At 36.3% G+C, this 17,430-nt stretch overlaps 1 protein-coding gene across 2 annotated transcripts in view; it reads left to right on the forward strand.

The window, feature by feature from the left end:
* The window catches only part of LOC150109125 (gamma-tubulin complex component 2-like), a 491,041-nt gene that overhangs the window by 402,096 nt on the left and 71,515 nt on the right, over nt 1–17,430 (forward strand). For both annotated transcript variants that reach the window (XM_090405736.1, XM_090405742.1), the window contains exon 21: nt 15,982–16,079. In XM_090405736.1, coding sequence (XP_090261862.1) covers nt 15,982–16,079 — 98 coding nt within the window. The remainder of the gene's footprint in view (nt 1–15,981; nt 16,080–17,430) is intronic.

Here is a 17,430-nt window from a genome sequence, read left to right on the forward strand (position 1 = left end):
GCCCAAGACAGGAGGTTGTGGAGGAGACTCACCACAAACGGTGACCCTACTTAAGTGGGAAAAGCTGCAGAAGAAGATGTTTTGAATAAATTCTATTAACTTCCTTTTGCTGATTTCTGTATTGTTTTGTTTTAATTGTTCGTTGATATTATCTCTTTCAGTGATCATAGCGTTATTCCAAAAAAGAACCCAATTATTTTTCCTGAGTCCTCTGGGAATTGAATTTGTTGTAGCTCTCTGTATGTTGTTAGTTAATTCTAGTAGTTGCTGATCTAAATCTTTACTAGTGGGTGTACCAGTGCAATATGTTTCTAGTAGTTGAGTGTATTTAGGCCAATTTGCTTTTCTGAAGTTCCAAGATCTCTTTGTCTGTGGTTTTTGGTCTAACTGCAAATTAATAGTGGTGATAATAGTTCTATGATCACTGATGGCATTCTTTAGTATTTTCCAATGGGTAAGATTCTCGGTTTCATAATTAATCTACTGCTGTGATGTCTAATGCTGATTCTGTGCCTGTTGTTTTTTTTGACAGGCATGTATTTTGCTTGTTGTTTATGATCTCAATTAGATCATCAATTATGTTTTCTATTTGTGCTCCTTTCTGATCTAGTTTTGGGGAACCCCAGGTTGGGCTTTTGGCATTTAGATCTCCTAAAAGGATCTTTGTATCTGACGAATTTGTATTTGATGAATCTAGACCTCAACCAGAGCTGCCACTGGTGTTGTATAATGGTGACTTGGATTTCATTGGCTGGTGTGAATCCACCACCACGACCCCCTACAAGGTAAAAAAAAAAAAAATTATGAAAATAAAAAGGAAAATACAACCTTAGCCCCCCTCATGGTACTAATGTACCATAGGTTTACAACCTTTTCTGGGTGAAAGTCACATAAAGAAAAATAAAATGTGGCATCAGCCAAAGATTGATATATTTCAGAAACACCACTGCTTTAGTATCTAGAAAAGGTTATTACCAGTGATATTATAGTATTGTTTCTTGTATAAATAAAGCTGTTTTTTTTTTTAATTAACAGACCACAAACTAATGCAGTTTTAAATAGTGTTTAGTCTCATTTGACTAATCATGCAAGTGTCTGTGAATCACTAAAACTTGCACCAGTTTTTGACTCATGGAGAGGTTAATAAAGAAAAGTGTAGATAAGAATTATATAAGACTGATATCAGTTATAGGAGAAATCTGAAAATATCTTTCACTACTATGATGAACTAGAAAGATGAATTGTGGAATCGAAAGAAATCATCCTTAATGAAATACATTTTAACAACAACCTCAGCTATAATCTCTCAGACTGTCATTGTGCTGTCATCCAACTTTGGCGTTCACGTAATTTTGAACGCAAGCACATGCCTAACAATGAGGAGATACAGAGAATAGCTTCAAATGTTCATATGCCAACGTTTTAATGTTTAGACTTTTTACGCTAACATCTTTGTGATGCTTAGACTTTTTCATTCTTTCACAATTTTATGTGAAAGAATAAAAAGTTATTCTCTCTTGTTGCCCGAAGAAGTCTTCTTGAAGACCAAACTAGTCGTACTGAATTAAAAACAGTATTTTATATCTATCTCTGGGTTCACAGTCATTTAATCTTTTTTTTTTAATATATATATATATATATATAGGAACCAAACTGCAAATAAAAATCAATAGTGAATCAAACTTTCCAAGTACAAGAAAAAAGCTGTTATACAGGGTTGTGGGCTTTCTCTTCAATCTCTCAAGTGAAGAAATTTTTTAAAATATAGTAGTACTGGAAAGAATAAAAATAGGAAGGGTAAATAAAAATACAGCATCATTTACATCAGTGTTTCCCCACCTTTTTGATGTCGTGGACCCCCTGTAGCAAATGTTAATATGTCGCACAGCCCTCATAAAATCCAAAATAGAAATTTTTTATATTTTATATATATCATAAAGATGAAGTGATAATTACAATTTTACAACACTAAATGTGTCATTTATGACAATGCAATACTGTTATAAATGGAGTTATTCTGAAAAATATGAACATATCAATTAGGTCAGATGTGAGCAACATGATAAGATAAAGTTTAATGAAAATAAACTATTTCCGTGGACCATATTTTTGGGAAACACTGATCTACATGATGAAGATTATTGATTGCTGAGAAAGAAGAAAACTTACAAAAATTAATAGGGCCAATAATACAAAATAAAATATAATGCTAAGTTAAAATACAGAGAGTAAAAAAAAAAGTATGAAACAAGTTAGTCACACTTATGTAGGGCATTTAATTGCAGAGGATGGAAAATGCAAAAGGAAGATTAGAAATTATTAAAACACTTAAGGAATAGAACACCGTAGTTAAGAATATAAATTAAATTAAACTTTAATAAATATTTTCCGATATTTTGGCAATGTCACATTGCCATTTTCTAAAGGAACTTACAAAAAAGTTACGTGCATGTAGGCACTACAACACAGAAACTGGGAATGAAAAGATGAAGCTATTGTTCTCCTAACAGTTCTGATGGTGCCCTCTAGCGGGCTAAGTAGGTGTTCAGCCGTTGGGCTGAAGGTCTGCAGATGTAGGCCTCCCAAATTTGTTGAGGTTTGGAGAATTTCTCAGGGCTGAGGCTGATTCCATAAAGAGTCTTTCAAATTTGTATTTGCTACGGTGTATCACTGTAGCTTTCTTCCACCGTATTCTGTGGCGTGTATCCAGAGCATGGTCCGCAAGCCCAGAATGACTGTATTTGTGAAAACGGATGTAGTCCTTGTGTTCCGAAATTCTGATATTCGCTGTCCTGCCTGTTTGGCCAAAGTAAGACAGTTTGCAACTGCAAGGGACCTGGTAAACACCAGATAGTCTAGGGGAAGTGGTTGGTCTTTAGTGGAGCGGATAAGAGATGCCAATTTTCTGTAAGGTTTGTAACAGGAGGTCAGGTCATGTTTTTTTAAGATTTTGGTAATCTTTTCCGAGGTGCCTCGGATGTAGGGAATGGTGATGGATTTAGAGTAATCCTTGTTGTGGGGGGAGGGAGGGAGGGGATCTGTGGTTTGTAGGTTCTAATATTTTTTGGATTTTTTGGGGGGGGTAGCCATTGGCTGAGAAAGTGTTGAGGATGTGATTTAGTTCAGTGTTTAGGGCCAAGTCGTTTGAACAGATTAGTTTAGCCCTGTTGTATAGTGTTTTCACTACTCCATATTGTTGTGAGGGGGGGGGGAATTGTTGGTGAATGTATCTGCCTGTATGGGTGGGTTTTCTATATACTGAGAAAACCAAGGTTCCATCAGGCTGGCGGGTGACCAGTGTGTCTAAGAACGGAATGCAGTTGTTTTTTTACTCTTCCAGGGTGAATTTGATTCTGGGGTGTTGGTTGTTTAAGTGTGTTAAAAAGGAGAGAAGTGTTTCAGAGCCATGTGGCCAAATGGCAAACACATCATCAACATAGCGAAGCCATATGGTTGGTTTTTGTGGGGCAGAGGCTAAGGCTTTTTCTTCAAAGGTCTCCATAAAGAAATTGGCCAAGGGTGGGGAGAGTGGTGAACCCATGGCTGTCCCCTCTATTTGTTTGTAGAATTTTCCCTGCCAAATGAAATAGCCTGAATTCATTGTGAACTGAAATAAGGCTGAGATGTCAGGAGAAAATTTAGCTTGGATTAGCTCTAAAGTTTCCTTGAGTAGGACATTTGTAAATAAAGAGGACACATCAAAGCTGACCATTATGTCAGTATGTTGGAGTGTAAGGTTTTCTATGCTGGCTTTGAAATGGGCTGAGTTTTTTATGTGTGATGGTGTGTTGCCAGTATAGTGTGTGAGCTCTTTGGCCAAATGTTTAGCCAATTTGTATGTGGGGGAATCAATGCCATCCACTATGGGACGTAATGGCACATTTTCTTTGTGTATTTTTGGGAGTCCGTAAATACGGGGGGGGGGGGGGGGTATAGAGTTAAACGGCTTTAATCTGTTGGTAACTTCTACAGGCCAAGAAGTAACTCTCTTAAGGAGCCTCTGAAGTTTTCTAATTTGAGAGTTGGTGGGATTGTAATTGATAGGGAGGTAAGTGGCCCGATCTAATAGAAGAGCATTCAGCTTACCTGTGTAGTCCTTTTGGTTAAGTAATACAGTTGCATTTCCCTTATCCGCTTTGGTGATAACTAATTCTTTATTATTCTTCATTTCCTGTAAAGCTTTATATTCCTTGTTTGATATGTTGGTTTTTGGTGGTCTTGCTTTGGAAAGGACACAGGCTACATCCAGTCTTACACTGTTGGCGACTTGATGTGGAAGGTGGCGGATTCCGCGCTCGATCTGGATCATAATATCCTCACTAGGTATTTTATTGGGAGCAATGGCGAAGTTGTGTCCACATGCCAGCGCGTTGAGGGCTTCAGGGTGACTGAAGAAAGGTTGATTATCGTGTTGGTAGCAGGTTTTGGAAAGACGGTAAAGTTCTTTTTTAATTTTTCGAACTTTTTCATCTGTCGGCCTCGTATTTTTTTAAATTCTTTTTCGGCAGCGGTACATGAGACGTCATGTAAAATCGACAAAGTTCGTGGTTCAAAGTGCGCCAAAGTTCATCTTCGACGGCACGAATAGCTTCGTTAATGTCCGCTAAGAGCGACCGCGTGGCGGTGATTTGTTTGCATAGCTAGCGCGGTTATATATTTGGAGAGCTTTTTGTGACACAAACCGGTGCTTAAATTTCACACAGTTCGGGATTACTTTATTATCCCGGCAGCGTTTCAGGAACGCTGGACGATTTAATTGTCTAGACAGCTTCAATTTAAATTTACCGTATTGGCGGGCCTTCCGTGCTGAAAGCTGAAAGCTACAGTGATACACCGTAGCAAATACAAATTTGAAAGACTCTTTATGGAATCAGCCTCAGCCCTGAGAAATTCTCCAAACCTCAACAAATTTGGGTGTATGCGACTGCCCCAAATTTGGGAGGCCTACATCTGCAGACCTTCAGCCCAATGGCCAAGAACACCTACTTAGCCTGCTAGAGGGCACCATCAGGACTGTTAGGAGAACAATAGCATCTTTTCATTCCCAGTTTCTGTGTTGTACTGCCTACGTGCACGTAACTTTTTTGTAAGTTCCTTTAGAAAATGGCAATGTGACATTGTCGAAATATCGGAAAATATTTATTAAAGTTTAATTTAATTTATATTCTTAACTACGTTGTTCCATTCCTTAAGTGTTTTAATAATGCATAACCAACGTATAAGCCTGTCTACGAGAAAGAAGATTAGAAAGTAGAATAAAAACTGCAAAATCAACATTTAACATAACAAAAAAAACAATGTTGCCAACAGAAGAAATAAGTAAACACTAAATTAAGAATGAAGAAATGTTTATTTGATCTACTCTTCTCTGTGGAGCAGAAAATGATGATGAAGATATTTGAAGCACTTTGATTCCTTTGAGATATGGATGTACAGAAGAGCATTTGAAGATTTCATAAGATCCAAAAGATGAGAAATGAAATTTGGGAGATGATCGATATGGCATAAAAATCTTCAGAAAGATTTATCAGAGGAAAAAATTAAGGGAAAATGAAAAAAGAAGGAAGATGACACTCTTCAAAAATATAAAGGACTAGTGGGGCCTGAACCACATAGAAATCACAAAGAATTAGCTCACAATAGAGATACATGTTAGCCAGTCACCTGAATGGAGGTGTTGCATGATAGACTATGGAAAACGGTTTAAGTTAAATTACATTGCACATATTGTTTGCACATTTGTTGAAAGATATAAAGTGTATGAAAAATTTGCAGTAATTTCAATCATGCTTTCATATTTAAACATTTTGTATTATTAAACTATAAAGCCTGTTACTTTTTTTGTTTTAAAATACTAATCATGTTACATGGGCATGATTTTGCAAATTCTTTTAACCTGTTCATGCCAGGCATTATCGGTTGTGAACATTTTGCTAACAATGGTAAATCGCTTTACCTTATGTTTGTCGCTTCCACGTCAGATGGGCATATTTTCACAAGTTTATATAGCATGTTAGGTGCCTCACGGAACCTTGGATATCCACCTCACCAACATCCATGGCCTAAACTTCAACTTTAATAGTGTCCACTACCATCTTCAGTCTACCAAACCCCACCTACTCTTTCTGGCAGAAACTCAAATCTCGCCTTCCCCCAGCACTATTCATCACAACCTTCCAAGCTACACCCTCTTTAACTCCTTTCGAGCCAAGGGTGGCATCTGTGCATACATCCACTCTGACATTCTTTGCTAGAATCACCCAACTTTGACCTTCTTTGGTTGAAAATATCCCTTTCCCACTCAGTCAAATTCATTTGCTGTCTCTGTCACTCCCATAATGCAATCAACCACTCTCTGAGTTCTTTAATTTCCTCTCCTTAAAAATTGATTTTCTCCAGTCCCACTTTCCCAACAGCAAAACCATCTGCCTTGGAGATTTTAATGTTCACACACCAACTGGCTTTCCTCCTCTGGTTGTACAGATCTTGCAGGCAGAAATGCTGAAAAATTTGTCCTCACTTACAACCTTATGCAGCTTGTTTAGTTGCCAACCAGAATACCAGACTAGAACTACTCCCCAAATACCGTAGATCTCTTCCTCACCAACGACATTTCCAAATACACAGTGAATGTAGTCCCCCCTCCCAGGTAATTCTGACCACAATCTAATGCTCATCTCCTTCCCCATGCAACAACACTTACATAGCCACTCCAATTGAAGAGTAGTTTGGCATTATAACAGTGCCAAGTGGAACAACCTCCATGGCTTCTATGCCTCATTCTCATGGTTGGACTATTGCTTCTGGCCTTCCAACCCAAACTTATGCACCGAACTTATCACTAAAGTAATCCTCACTGGCATGGAAACATACATTTCACAAAGTACTCTGAACTGCCATTCCCTAACTAAACCCATTCTCCAAAAAAAAATGTGTTAAGGCTATACGAATGAAAAACCAAACATACCATACCTGACTCAAATCAAGAACTCCATCCTCCTTTAGAGCTTATACTGAAGCCTGAAATAGATGTAAAAAGAACAATCAATGCTTCCAAAACAGAGTTCAAAAGAGCATAAAGCAGGAAACTAGCAGCCCATCCAAATGGCAGCTGAATCTTTTCTCTTGCCAAAGCACTTGGCTGCCATTTGAATAGGCAGCTAGTTTCCTGCTTTTTGCTCTTTCGAATTCTGTTTTGGAAGCATTGATTGTTTTTTTTTTTTTTTGCATCTATTTCGGGCTTGTATAAGCTCTAAAGGAGGATGGAGTTATCCAAAGTAATCTTTTGGTAATAACTCATTCCCAAGAAGGGAACAAGTCACTGCCATCCAACTACCACTCTATCTCACTCACCTCAGTCTGTTTAAAGTAATGGAAAAAATCATCAATTCCCAACTCCTACGCTACTTTGAAGGCACCCACCTAATAAATGAGCACCAGTGTGGATTTCATTGTTGCTGATCAACAGGAGATCTGCTCAGATATGTCACCTATTTCTGGACAAATGCCATGGAGAAGTTTGGCAAATCTCAAGTGGTTGCACTTGATATCTCCTTTTGGTCCAGACATGGTCAAGATTTTGACCATGTCTGGCACAAAGGCTTACTAAGCAAACTACCATTGTTTGGTCAGTCTCAGAACTTCTATAGTTGGATTGTCAACTTTCTCTCTGAATGTACACTATGTGTGGTGGTGGATGGCTCCTTATCCTCTCACCATTCAACTAATGCCAGGGATCCACAAGGTTCTGTCTTCTCGCCAACCCTCTTTCTTCTATATATCAATGACCTACTTCTGTTGACCTCCAACTCAATACACAGTTTTTCAGATGACAGCACATTGCGCGCACACCTCGCTTTCTTCTGATAAACCTTACTCTTCACAACTCACCTCAACCTACAAACCATAGGTGCCAAGGTGGGTGGGACCCCCCTTTCGAGTCTTCAAAACTTGAGTCATCAAAATTCAAGGAGAACTGGCCTACCAGTCCAGAACTCGTAGGGTTGGGCACTGGGGGGGGACTCCCCTTTTCAAATTTTCAGAATTAAAGGAGAGCCGGCCTACCAGTCCAGAACTCAAGGGGGTTGTGATGCGTAGGTGCCAGGGGGACAGAACCCCCTTTCGAGTCATCAGAATTCAAGGAGAACCAGCCTACCAGTCCGGAATTCAGAGGGGGAGCCCCCCATTATATATATTTATATTTGATTTAGAGCTTTACATAAATCTTTTGCTTTCTGCACTATAACAGTTATTAATCACTCATTTTCTTCAACTGATATTTTGAAAGAGGATGTTAGAACAAATTTTTTAGTTATTGTGTCTGGCACTACAATAGAACTGTGTTGTTTGCATGCATACAACATAGTGTCTGTGGGAGGGGGGGGGATATGATTTTCATTATGAGGTTGTTAGTTTCATTTCAGTTGTCTCTAATTACTATCTGTGTGTTAAGGCTGAAGTGCTGGGAGGACATCATGTTGGAGGTTTAATGGAGTATTGACAGCACCAAGAAAGGATTAAGAACTAATTTTAATGCTTCCAATATTGTGTCTCAGTCACTGAGATATCTTCAAGGAGTATAAATAACACTTGCAACACACACCCAAAGACAACACAATGCTCAATGAAATACGTGGGTGACTCAGTCTTATCTAGGTAGTTCGTGCTCTTTGAGTATTTGTAGGCCTGGGATGTAAAGTGAGATCTCTTGTTTAAATTAGGTTGATACCTGAGTTACACTGTAGATTGCAAAAACAGTCTTTCTTTTTTAATTTTACTCTGGTGGAGCATGGTGATTTTCTTCTAGAAGCTCCTGTACATGGTCTGCAAGACCAGATTGACTATAGTCATGATTGCAGATGTAAGATTTGTAGATTTGTATTCATCTAAATCATTGGTTCCCAACCAGTGGTATGCGTACCCCCAGTAGTACGTGCTGGGCCATTCAGCGGTACACGAAAAATAATCAGTAATGATGGAGAAACAACATCATCATCAAATTCCTGCCACGTACCCTCAAGGGGTGTACAGGATATGATAGTACTACATGAAAATTTTACATCATTACTAACTTCCTGTCTACAATTTTCCTCCAAATTAGTCTGTTACTTGTCAAGACTCCAACATTATCAGATCTTACATATCTATTGTCTAAGCAGTGCTTCCCAAACTTATGGATGCCAAGGCTCCTTTAGGAAAAATTAAAATATCCAACATCGAAAAAAAAAAATTGTAATATAGACTATAATATTTATTGTATTTATATTCAAGATTTCATCATCATCATCATCATCATCATCATTAAACCATCAAGGGATTAATATTCATTAATCACCGAAATACGCAAAAAGCAAAATTTCTGAATCAACATTTTTTATATGTTTCTTTTAAGATTAAAAAAAAATCCACTGTAGGCCACGGACCCCAAGGGGGCCACGGCCTACAGTTTGGGAAGCACTGGTCTAAGGCACATTTTACCTAATCGACCCACCTACATCTTGCTCTTCCTCTAGGTCGTTTTCCTGCCAACCTGACAGAGAATACCTGTTTTGCTAATTTTTCCTCACCCATTCTGTTTAAATGGCATTACCACCTGAGATTAGCTCTGCTAATGCATTCCTGGATGCTGACAATGTCAAGTTCTTTCCTAATATCCTCATTTTTAATATGATATTGCCATTGACGCCATCTGTTTATGCCCCTAATCTTTCTCACTGCTTTCATATCTGCAGTCTCTAGTCTTTGGTCAAGTTTTACTTCTGACCCAGCCCTCAGATCCATATGTTAAAACTGGTTTGAACACTGTCTTGTATACAGCTAATTTAGTGTTTCGACTAATTTCTCTCTTATTCCATATAAATTTATTCATTTGACCTCCTACCATATCAGCTTTGTTGATTCTGTTGTCTACTTCCATATTTAATTTACCATCTTCACTAAAAATCAAGCCTAAGTAGCCGAAATGTTTTACTAGTTCCACAATTTCTCCGTTCACAACGCAGTTGACATTTTCAATGATTCTGCCTATTTTCATTTTCTTTGTCTTGTTATTGCTGACCTTCATACCATATCTATTACAACAGTTATTCACTTTAGTCAGGAAATCTTGCAGACTTGTAGCAGATTTATTTAGAAGTATAACATCATCTGCATCAAGCAAATTTGGGAAGCACTGGTCTAAGGCACTTTTTACCTAATCAACCCACCTATATAATGGTTTTCCCCTGGGTCGTTTTCCTGCAAACCTGGCAGAGAACACTTGTTTTGCTAATCTTTCCTCACCCATTCTGTTTGAGTGGCCATACCACCTAGATTAGCTCTTCTAACGAATTCCTGGATGCTGACAATGTCAAGTTCTTTCCTAATATCCTCATTTTTAATATGTTTATTAAAATAAACATATTTTTAGTTTTAATATGTTCATTTACAACACTCTTTGCTCCAATTTTGATATCAGATTTAATACCACTTTCCTTCATAATGTGATCCATATAGATAATGAATAACAGAGGGGATAATGTACATCCTTGTCTGACACCATATTTAACATTAAACCATCTTTCTGTACTTCCTTCAATTCTAACTGCTGACTTACAACTCAAATAAAGACTAAGTATTGCTTGATATAATGCCCCATTGACACCATATGTTAATATGGTGTCAATGGGGCATTATATATGCTAAATATGCTACAGTTATATTGAATAGCTTCTCTATTGGCACCCTCTCTATTGCCTTTTCCAGATCTACAAAACTTAAATACAGATATTTGTTATATTCCCATGATTTCTCAACTATTTATTGTAAAGTGAGGGTCTAATCCTGACAGCCTCTATTTGGCCTGAATCCAGCTTGTTCTTCACCAGACTTTTCTTCCACAATTCTTCTCAACCGTTTCTCAAGTATACTTGCATATTTCTTACCAGGAACACTCGGTAAGGATATACCTCTGTAATTCTCACATTCAGTTTTTTTTTCCCTTTGTATATATGGGTATATGAGAGCTCTGCTTCAATCATCAGGAATTCGTCCTGTCCAGGCCTTCTGAACTATGCAGTGCAGCCACTGTAGGACTTCTATCCTCCATACTTCAGCATTTTTGGTCGAATATAATCTATTCCTGCTGCCCTTCCACATTTCATCCCTTTGGCAGCTTTTTCTACTTCAAGTATTGATATGTATTCCTGATTATGCCTGTTGAGTGTTTTTTACCACTTTGCTATCACTACTTGTTTCATTTAGCAATTTTTCAAAGTAATTACTCCATACTTCAAGGATATCTTTTTCTCCCGTTTTCATGTCACCTTTATCATCTCTAACTCCTTTTACAGCACTCTTTCCTCCATTCCTAAGCTTCTTCAACAACCTTCAGAATATGTTACCACCTTTTTGATATTTATCTTCTTCCCATGACTTTTTGTTTATCTAGTTTAAACAGTGTTTAGGCTTTCTTACATTTTTCTCTGTATTCTCTAAAAACACAAGCTGACTTATTTGCCAGGAACTTTTGATATGCTTTCTTCTTTTCCTTCACTGCCTCTTTAACTTCCTGTGTCCACCATGGAGTTCTGATTTTTCTATCCTTGCAGATAACCTCACCACATGCCTCTCTGGCTGAATCAATCAGGGTTTTCTTCAAGGGCCACTGAATATCCAAGGTTTGGTTTTTGTTCTCAAACTCTTTCATTTTTTCTTCAATAATCTTTGTGTATTTTAGTCTGCAGTTCACATCTGAGAGCTGCTCGACTTTTATTCGCTTTAAAATTTTCTTACATGTCATTCTTTTCAATATGAAATTCAATTTTATCCTGCTCAACACTAAATAGTAATCACTTCCAATTTCAAATGCTCTGTACACTCAGGTGTCCTGCACCAGGGAGAAAACATCACTATCAACAATAACATAGTCAATGAGACTTTTCTTATTCCTTGCCTCTTTTCTCCATGTGAATTTGTGCACATTTTTTATGTTGGAACATGGTGTTAGTAATAACCAGTCCATGTCCTGAGCAGAAATCCAACAGGTATTTGCTATTATTATTAGCTTTGCTCTTTTCTCCAAATTTTCTCAAAATATTTTTGTATGTCTGACAATCATTTCCTACTGTGTTATTTAGATCCCCAACAAGGACCAACTTTTCCTTTTTCATTGTGTCAGTTTCCTTCTCTAAATCCTCAAAAAATTCCTCCACTTCTACCTTAAGAACCTTCTGTGGAATCATAGGCACAAATAAGTCTCATTGTCCAGTTCCCCATTCTCATGTTTGCCTACATCGCTCAACTTGAGACTGCCTGCCATTCAAGAAGATTAGCCTTGTTTTTTTGTGTTGAATACTATGGATACCATGGTGAAAAAATAAGTAAAGTAAACAAAATGCAAAACGTTAGTTATGGAACAATAAATGATAAGTTTGAAAAACAGCTATTTTAAAAACAAGGAGTACAATTTATAGAAATGGGTTTAAAAGGGGTACACAAGTGGAAAAAGGTTGGGAACCACTGATCTAAATGGATGGTGGCTGATCTACTGTCTGTCCAAAGTAAGCGAACTTTCACTAACAGAATACTTTATATACTCCTTTCACTGAAAGAAGAGAGAGCTGATCTTTGGTAGAACGGATGAGGGTAGCAAGTTTCTGGTGGGGCTTAAAGGCTGCACTTTTTTAAAGACCTGGCTATTTTTCGATATGTGCCAGATGTAGAGGATGTGATGGCATTTCTGAAATCCTTCTGAAGGACTTGCTGAGGAATGGGGGAGGATTGATTATTTTTTTAAAAAAATTTTGTAAGCACTGTAGCCATGGATAGGAAGGTGTTGTGTGTATGGTTGAGTTCTGTTGAAAGCGAGGTTTTTAATTGCTTTCTGAGTGACATCAATACTCCATTAAACCTCCAACGTGATGTCTCTAATTACACTCGTTGTTGCTAAATATAGCACATAAACTGTAAATGTCTTTACTGTATTTAGTGATACATTGAAACTACTTGCTTTTCTTGCTTCTGCAGTGTAATTTCTCTTGAGAATGGAATGATTTTCACAGTATAGGAATGTTTCGTCCCAGTCTTTGGAAAGAATGGACTTACTAAAAATTCATCTATTCCTGAATGAAAATTAATTGTATCAAAAGTGGACTGCATCTGTTGATTTAAAATAAAATAGCATAATACTAGCATCTATACAAGATATTTATTATTAATAAAACAGACGAGCTACTTAAAAAAAGAATATAATAATAGGATTTGCAAAAAGGGTGGATAATTCCAATGATGATCTTAAATAACTTATGTATATATTACTATGTAAAAAGTATATACTCATCATCAGTAAATAAAATAAAATTTTTAAAAAATGAAGCAAAATATAAATAAACCATAGAAATAAATACACATAACAAGCACCAAATGTATATAGTCACTGTTTAAATTAAGGGGATAAAAATCCCTTATTATTTTACAGCCAGTATGCGAAACAGCAAGCTCCCTCACTATCTTGCTCAACCTTTGCTTCGAGTTGCCTTGGTGTTGTACTACCAGGTGTTCACTTATGCTTGGATTCGTCGATATTTCTTCGGCATGAAACTCTTCGATCGTCGTTTTCGATCTCAGAGTTTCGCATACTGGCTGTAAAATAATAAGGGATTTTTATCCCCTTAATTTAATTAACTTTGCCAGAAAAAATAGCCGTTTGGCTTTTTATCTTAGTTATAATAGTCACTGTTTATTATTTTTTTTGGTTGGTTATTTTATGTTTCACAAACAAATCTCTTTCCCTCTTCTTATAGATTTTTATTTGTTTAATTATTCCCATCATAGAGCATGTCTAGAGTTTATAGGATCACATATTATTGTTCCACCTAGCAATGTATACGATACACACATATCGCAAATGTAAGTTATTAATAATTCATTTGCCAGTAATGAAAGTATTTCTATTCACCCCGGTTTTTTCCTCTCTCTCTCTTATATTTGCATTCTCACATGGCTCATTAATGATGGTAATTCAGGTGAACTTAATTCACCTGAATTACCTTAACACCTTAAGTGTTGGTTACCATTTATTCCTATACTAAACCTTATACTAGACTTTACACAGGATCAACAGTTTTTAGAATAATTGTTATTCTTAAAACTTAAATAGTTTTCCTAAAAAAGTGGTTTATAAACTATTCTGTACAAAAAAAACACCAACCACGTTCAAATCCATGTGCACAAGATAGAACTGTCTCCCTTCCATATCTCAGTGGAATCTCTGCTCGTATCTCTTCGTTACTTTAGATTTATTTAATATTTTAAATACAGCCAATTCTCATGATAGTAACTTAGGAAATAGTCAGCAAGTTTGTTATAATAGTGTTTGCTGTAGTGAGTCAGCAGTATTAGAGTGGCTTTATAAGCCTCTCCTAAAATTATGCTGACTCAAAAGGCAGCATAGTTATAAAATTCACTTTTCCTGCAGAAAACCTTACATCAATTAAATGGGCAAAATTACAAGATTAGAGAAAGTGAAAGCTCTTGACAATATTGCTCATAACATAAATGAGAAGTCTGGCTCTACCACTCATACTTCATCTACAAATCATAGAGTTTGGTTTGCAGTTGAAGCTATGTTCCATAATATAGCTTCTATGCCACACTTTGAAGAAATATCATTTAAAAAAATATAGATTTATTGCTTACATGGAACCTTTAATAGAAACTGGGGGACTATTTCTGCATGATATGTGTAAGGCACTGATTTGATCTTGTAATACTACAAAACTTAATTATTACAACAATCACCTGAAGCAGTAACAGTGAAAAAATATAATTATGCTGATATTCACATTTTCGCACTTTTTCTAAATGCAATATTTTCTTTTCATTCTTTTATCTGACCCACGCATGAATGGTCACAAGACTTATAGCATATCCTTTCCATGTGTAGGCAGTTTGGTTGAACTTTTTATAATAATAGATGATTTTCATTGCCCTGTGGAGATTATCACCCTGCTACTTGGAGGCCTGAAAAAAAATGTCTGTATTTTTAGAAAAGGAATTCTGGATTTTTTCAGCTTAATCTAACCCACGATACTAAATGTTCTTTAAATGCCATTCCTAACATTGAAAGGTTTAATGTCATTCCAACCTTTCACTGGTTGGAATAGCATAAAAAATTATGTAATTTCTGTTTTGCCAATCTTTCTAAAATTTGTTTGTGAAATAAACAGGCAAGCAAGACTTTGGCTCATTACAGTTGCAAAATTATGTGCCTCACTATTATTTGATAGAAAAGATCTGCCTATTTTTGACTGGCATTGATGTATCTGTGTGCAAGTACAGATACTAACCAGTGAATTAGAAACTTATTTAATGCCATGGTGTTAACCTCCTTTAGCGACTGCCAGTACTGACCCCTCTTCAGTTTCTCTGCACATAGTTCAGTGAGATATGAGTAGGGCAGAGCTTTCTCAGCCAACAGCAATCTCGTTCCTGACAGACTGCCTTAGGATCATGGTTATGCCTCTTAGATGAACAAGGTGGATTGCTTGTCTAAGAGGCAAAACAGCAGAACTGACTGGTTTCTCAAAAGGTGAAAATTGTGGCTCCAGCCACAATTTTCACCTTTTGAGAAACCAGTTTGATTCTTAATCAAACTCCAAAAGATCCTTTGTTTTTCCCATTGTGATCAACACTATTGATGATTACTGACCAGCAGCATTCTTAAATAGTTGCCTAGAACATGTGGTAACATGCATGGCCAAGTATTTTGCATATATGCTGGCATAAGTGACATTTACATACATCTGCATAAAGGTTTCTAATTCAGTGGCCAGTATGTGTATTTGCTGTATTTATTAGGAAGTGATAGTGATGAATGTTTTTATCACTGCCATTGGACTGAAGAAAAGTATGAGAAACACTTGGTTTGATGAATGTTGGTTTTAATATTTACTATCTTTCTTGTGACCATGTTTGAACATAACATACATTTAAATTTTTTAGAGTATGGTGAGCTTCCTAATATGCTTGTTTCTGGACTAGAAGCTTTTGTATTCGATTACGAAGTACAATGGCCACTTTCTCTTGTACTGAATCGAAGGGTAAATATATCTATTATTTAATTTAAATAAGTTTTTTAAATTATGGATATAATAATAATAAATTCACAAATTCTAGTTTTATGAACTTTAAATATACTGGCATATGTTTTTTTTTTTTTTTAAGCCAGGTAAAGTACAGCTACCAGTAGTACCTCTCCTTACCTTTAATTCTCAGAACAAAAAAACAAATCCATGGTTCAATTACAAAGATGTCAAACTGTATTTCTCAGTGACAAAAGTTGGCATGAAAAGAAATCATTTGTTCTTTGGTTGGAAAATATGATTCAGATATCATCTTGGAGCATATTTCAGCATCTAGGAGCTCCTAGATGATATCTGAATCATATTTCATAAGCTTTAATGGAACATGCATTAGACAGTTTCATGGCTTACACATGTAACAAAAATTTTATAGAATTTATACAAAAACTCTAATATATTTCATTCGATGTTACATGAACATCATCAGGGAGATCGACCATTAACTACATTAAAGGTGAATCAAAATAATGAGTCATAAATCATACATATATTAGCTCATGGATCATTAAAGCTGAAGTATGTGATATTACACTATTAGAGTACAAAGAAATAATTGTAAGTTGTGTAGATTTTTAAAAAAGTAAAAAATAAAATAAATAATAAATATTATTAAATAAAAAAAACTTATGAAAAATTAATAGTGATCACTTCCTAAAACTTGGATATTTGCACACAGTCTGATTGTTTCAGGTTTGGATGATTTTTTTTTCACATGTTTCAAGGAAAAGATGATCAAATTTGAATCTTACTGGAATGAAGAAGTTTTGTCTGGTTCCATAGAACTCTGTCAATAGCATGAGAAGTAAGGCCAGACTTGGCAGATTTCAAAAATGTAATATAGTCTTGATGTTCTTCAATTCTAATCAAGGCAGAATGGTGTGCCAGTCTGTCCAAAATAGAAAAGTTTCACAGAACACTTGGGTTCTGTGGAACTTAAGAAACACTTATTTAGGATATTCAGGAAACCTGAGAGGGCTTTTCGACTGAGTTAGCTAATCTCATAACGAAATGACAGTGTTTCTTCTCCTCCAGGAACTCTGGTTTTTCATCCCTGAAAACATACAAACTGGTCAGAGAATGCATACAATTAGCAATTCCTTGTATTTTCTCAGAAGTCCCTTTAAGTTAGGATGTGTAGATCCTTTTAACGTCAGGTTGCAGTGTAGCAGAGGGATTATAATTATCATGGCAGAGAGTTCCACAATATAGAAATAATTGATAATTATCATCCTTCTTCTACCAGGACTGCAGTCTGGTGTTAAAAAGATCTGCATACTTTATCTTAAAGGAACTTCTGAACAAATAGCAA

The sequence above is a fragment of the Typopeltis vanoorti genome, chromosome 2, assembly GCF_054136105.1.
Source record: "Typopeltis vanoorti isolate ZY-2024b chromosome 2, IOZ_Tvanoo_1.0, whole genome shotgun sequence".
NCBI lineage: Eukaryota > Metazoa > Arthropoda > Arachnida > Uropygi > Thelyphonidae > Typopeltis > Typopeltis vanoorti.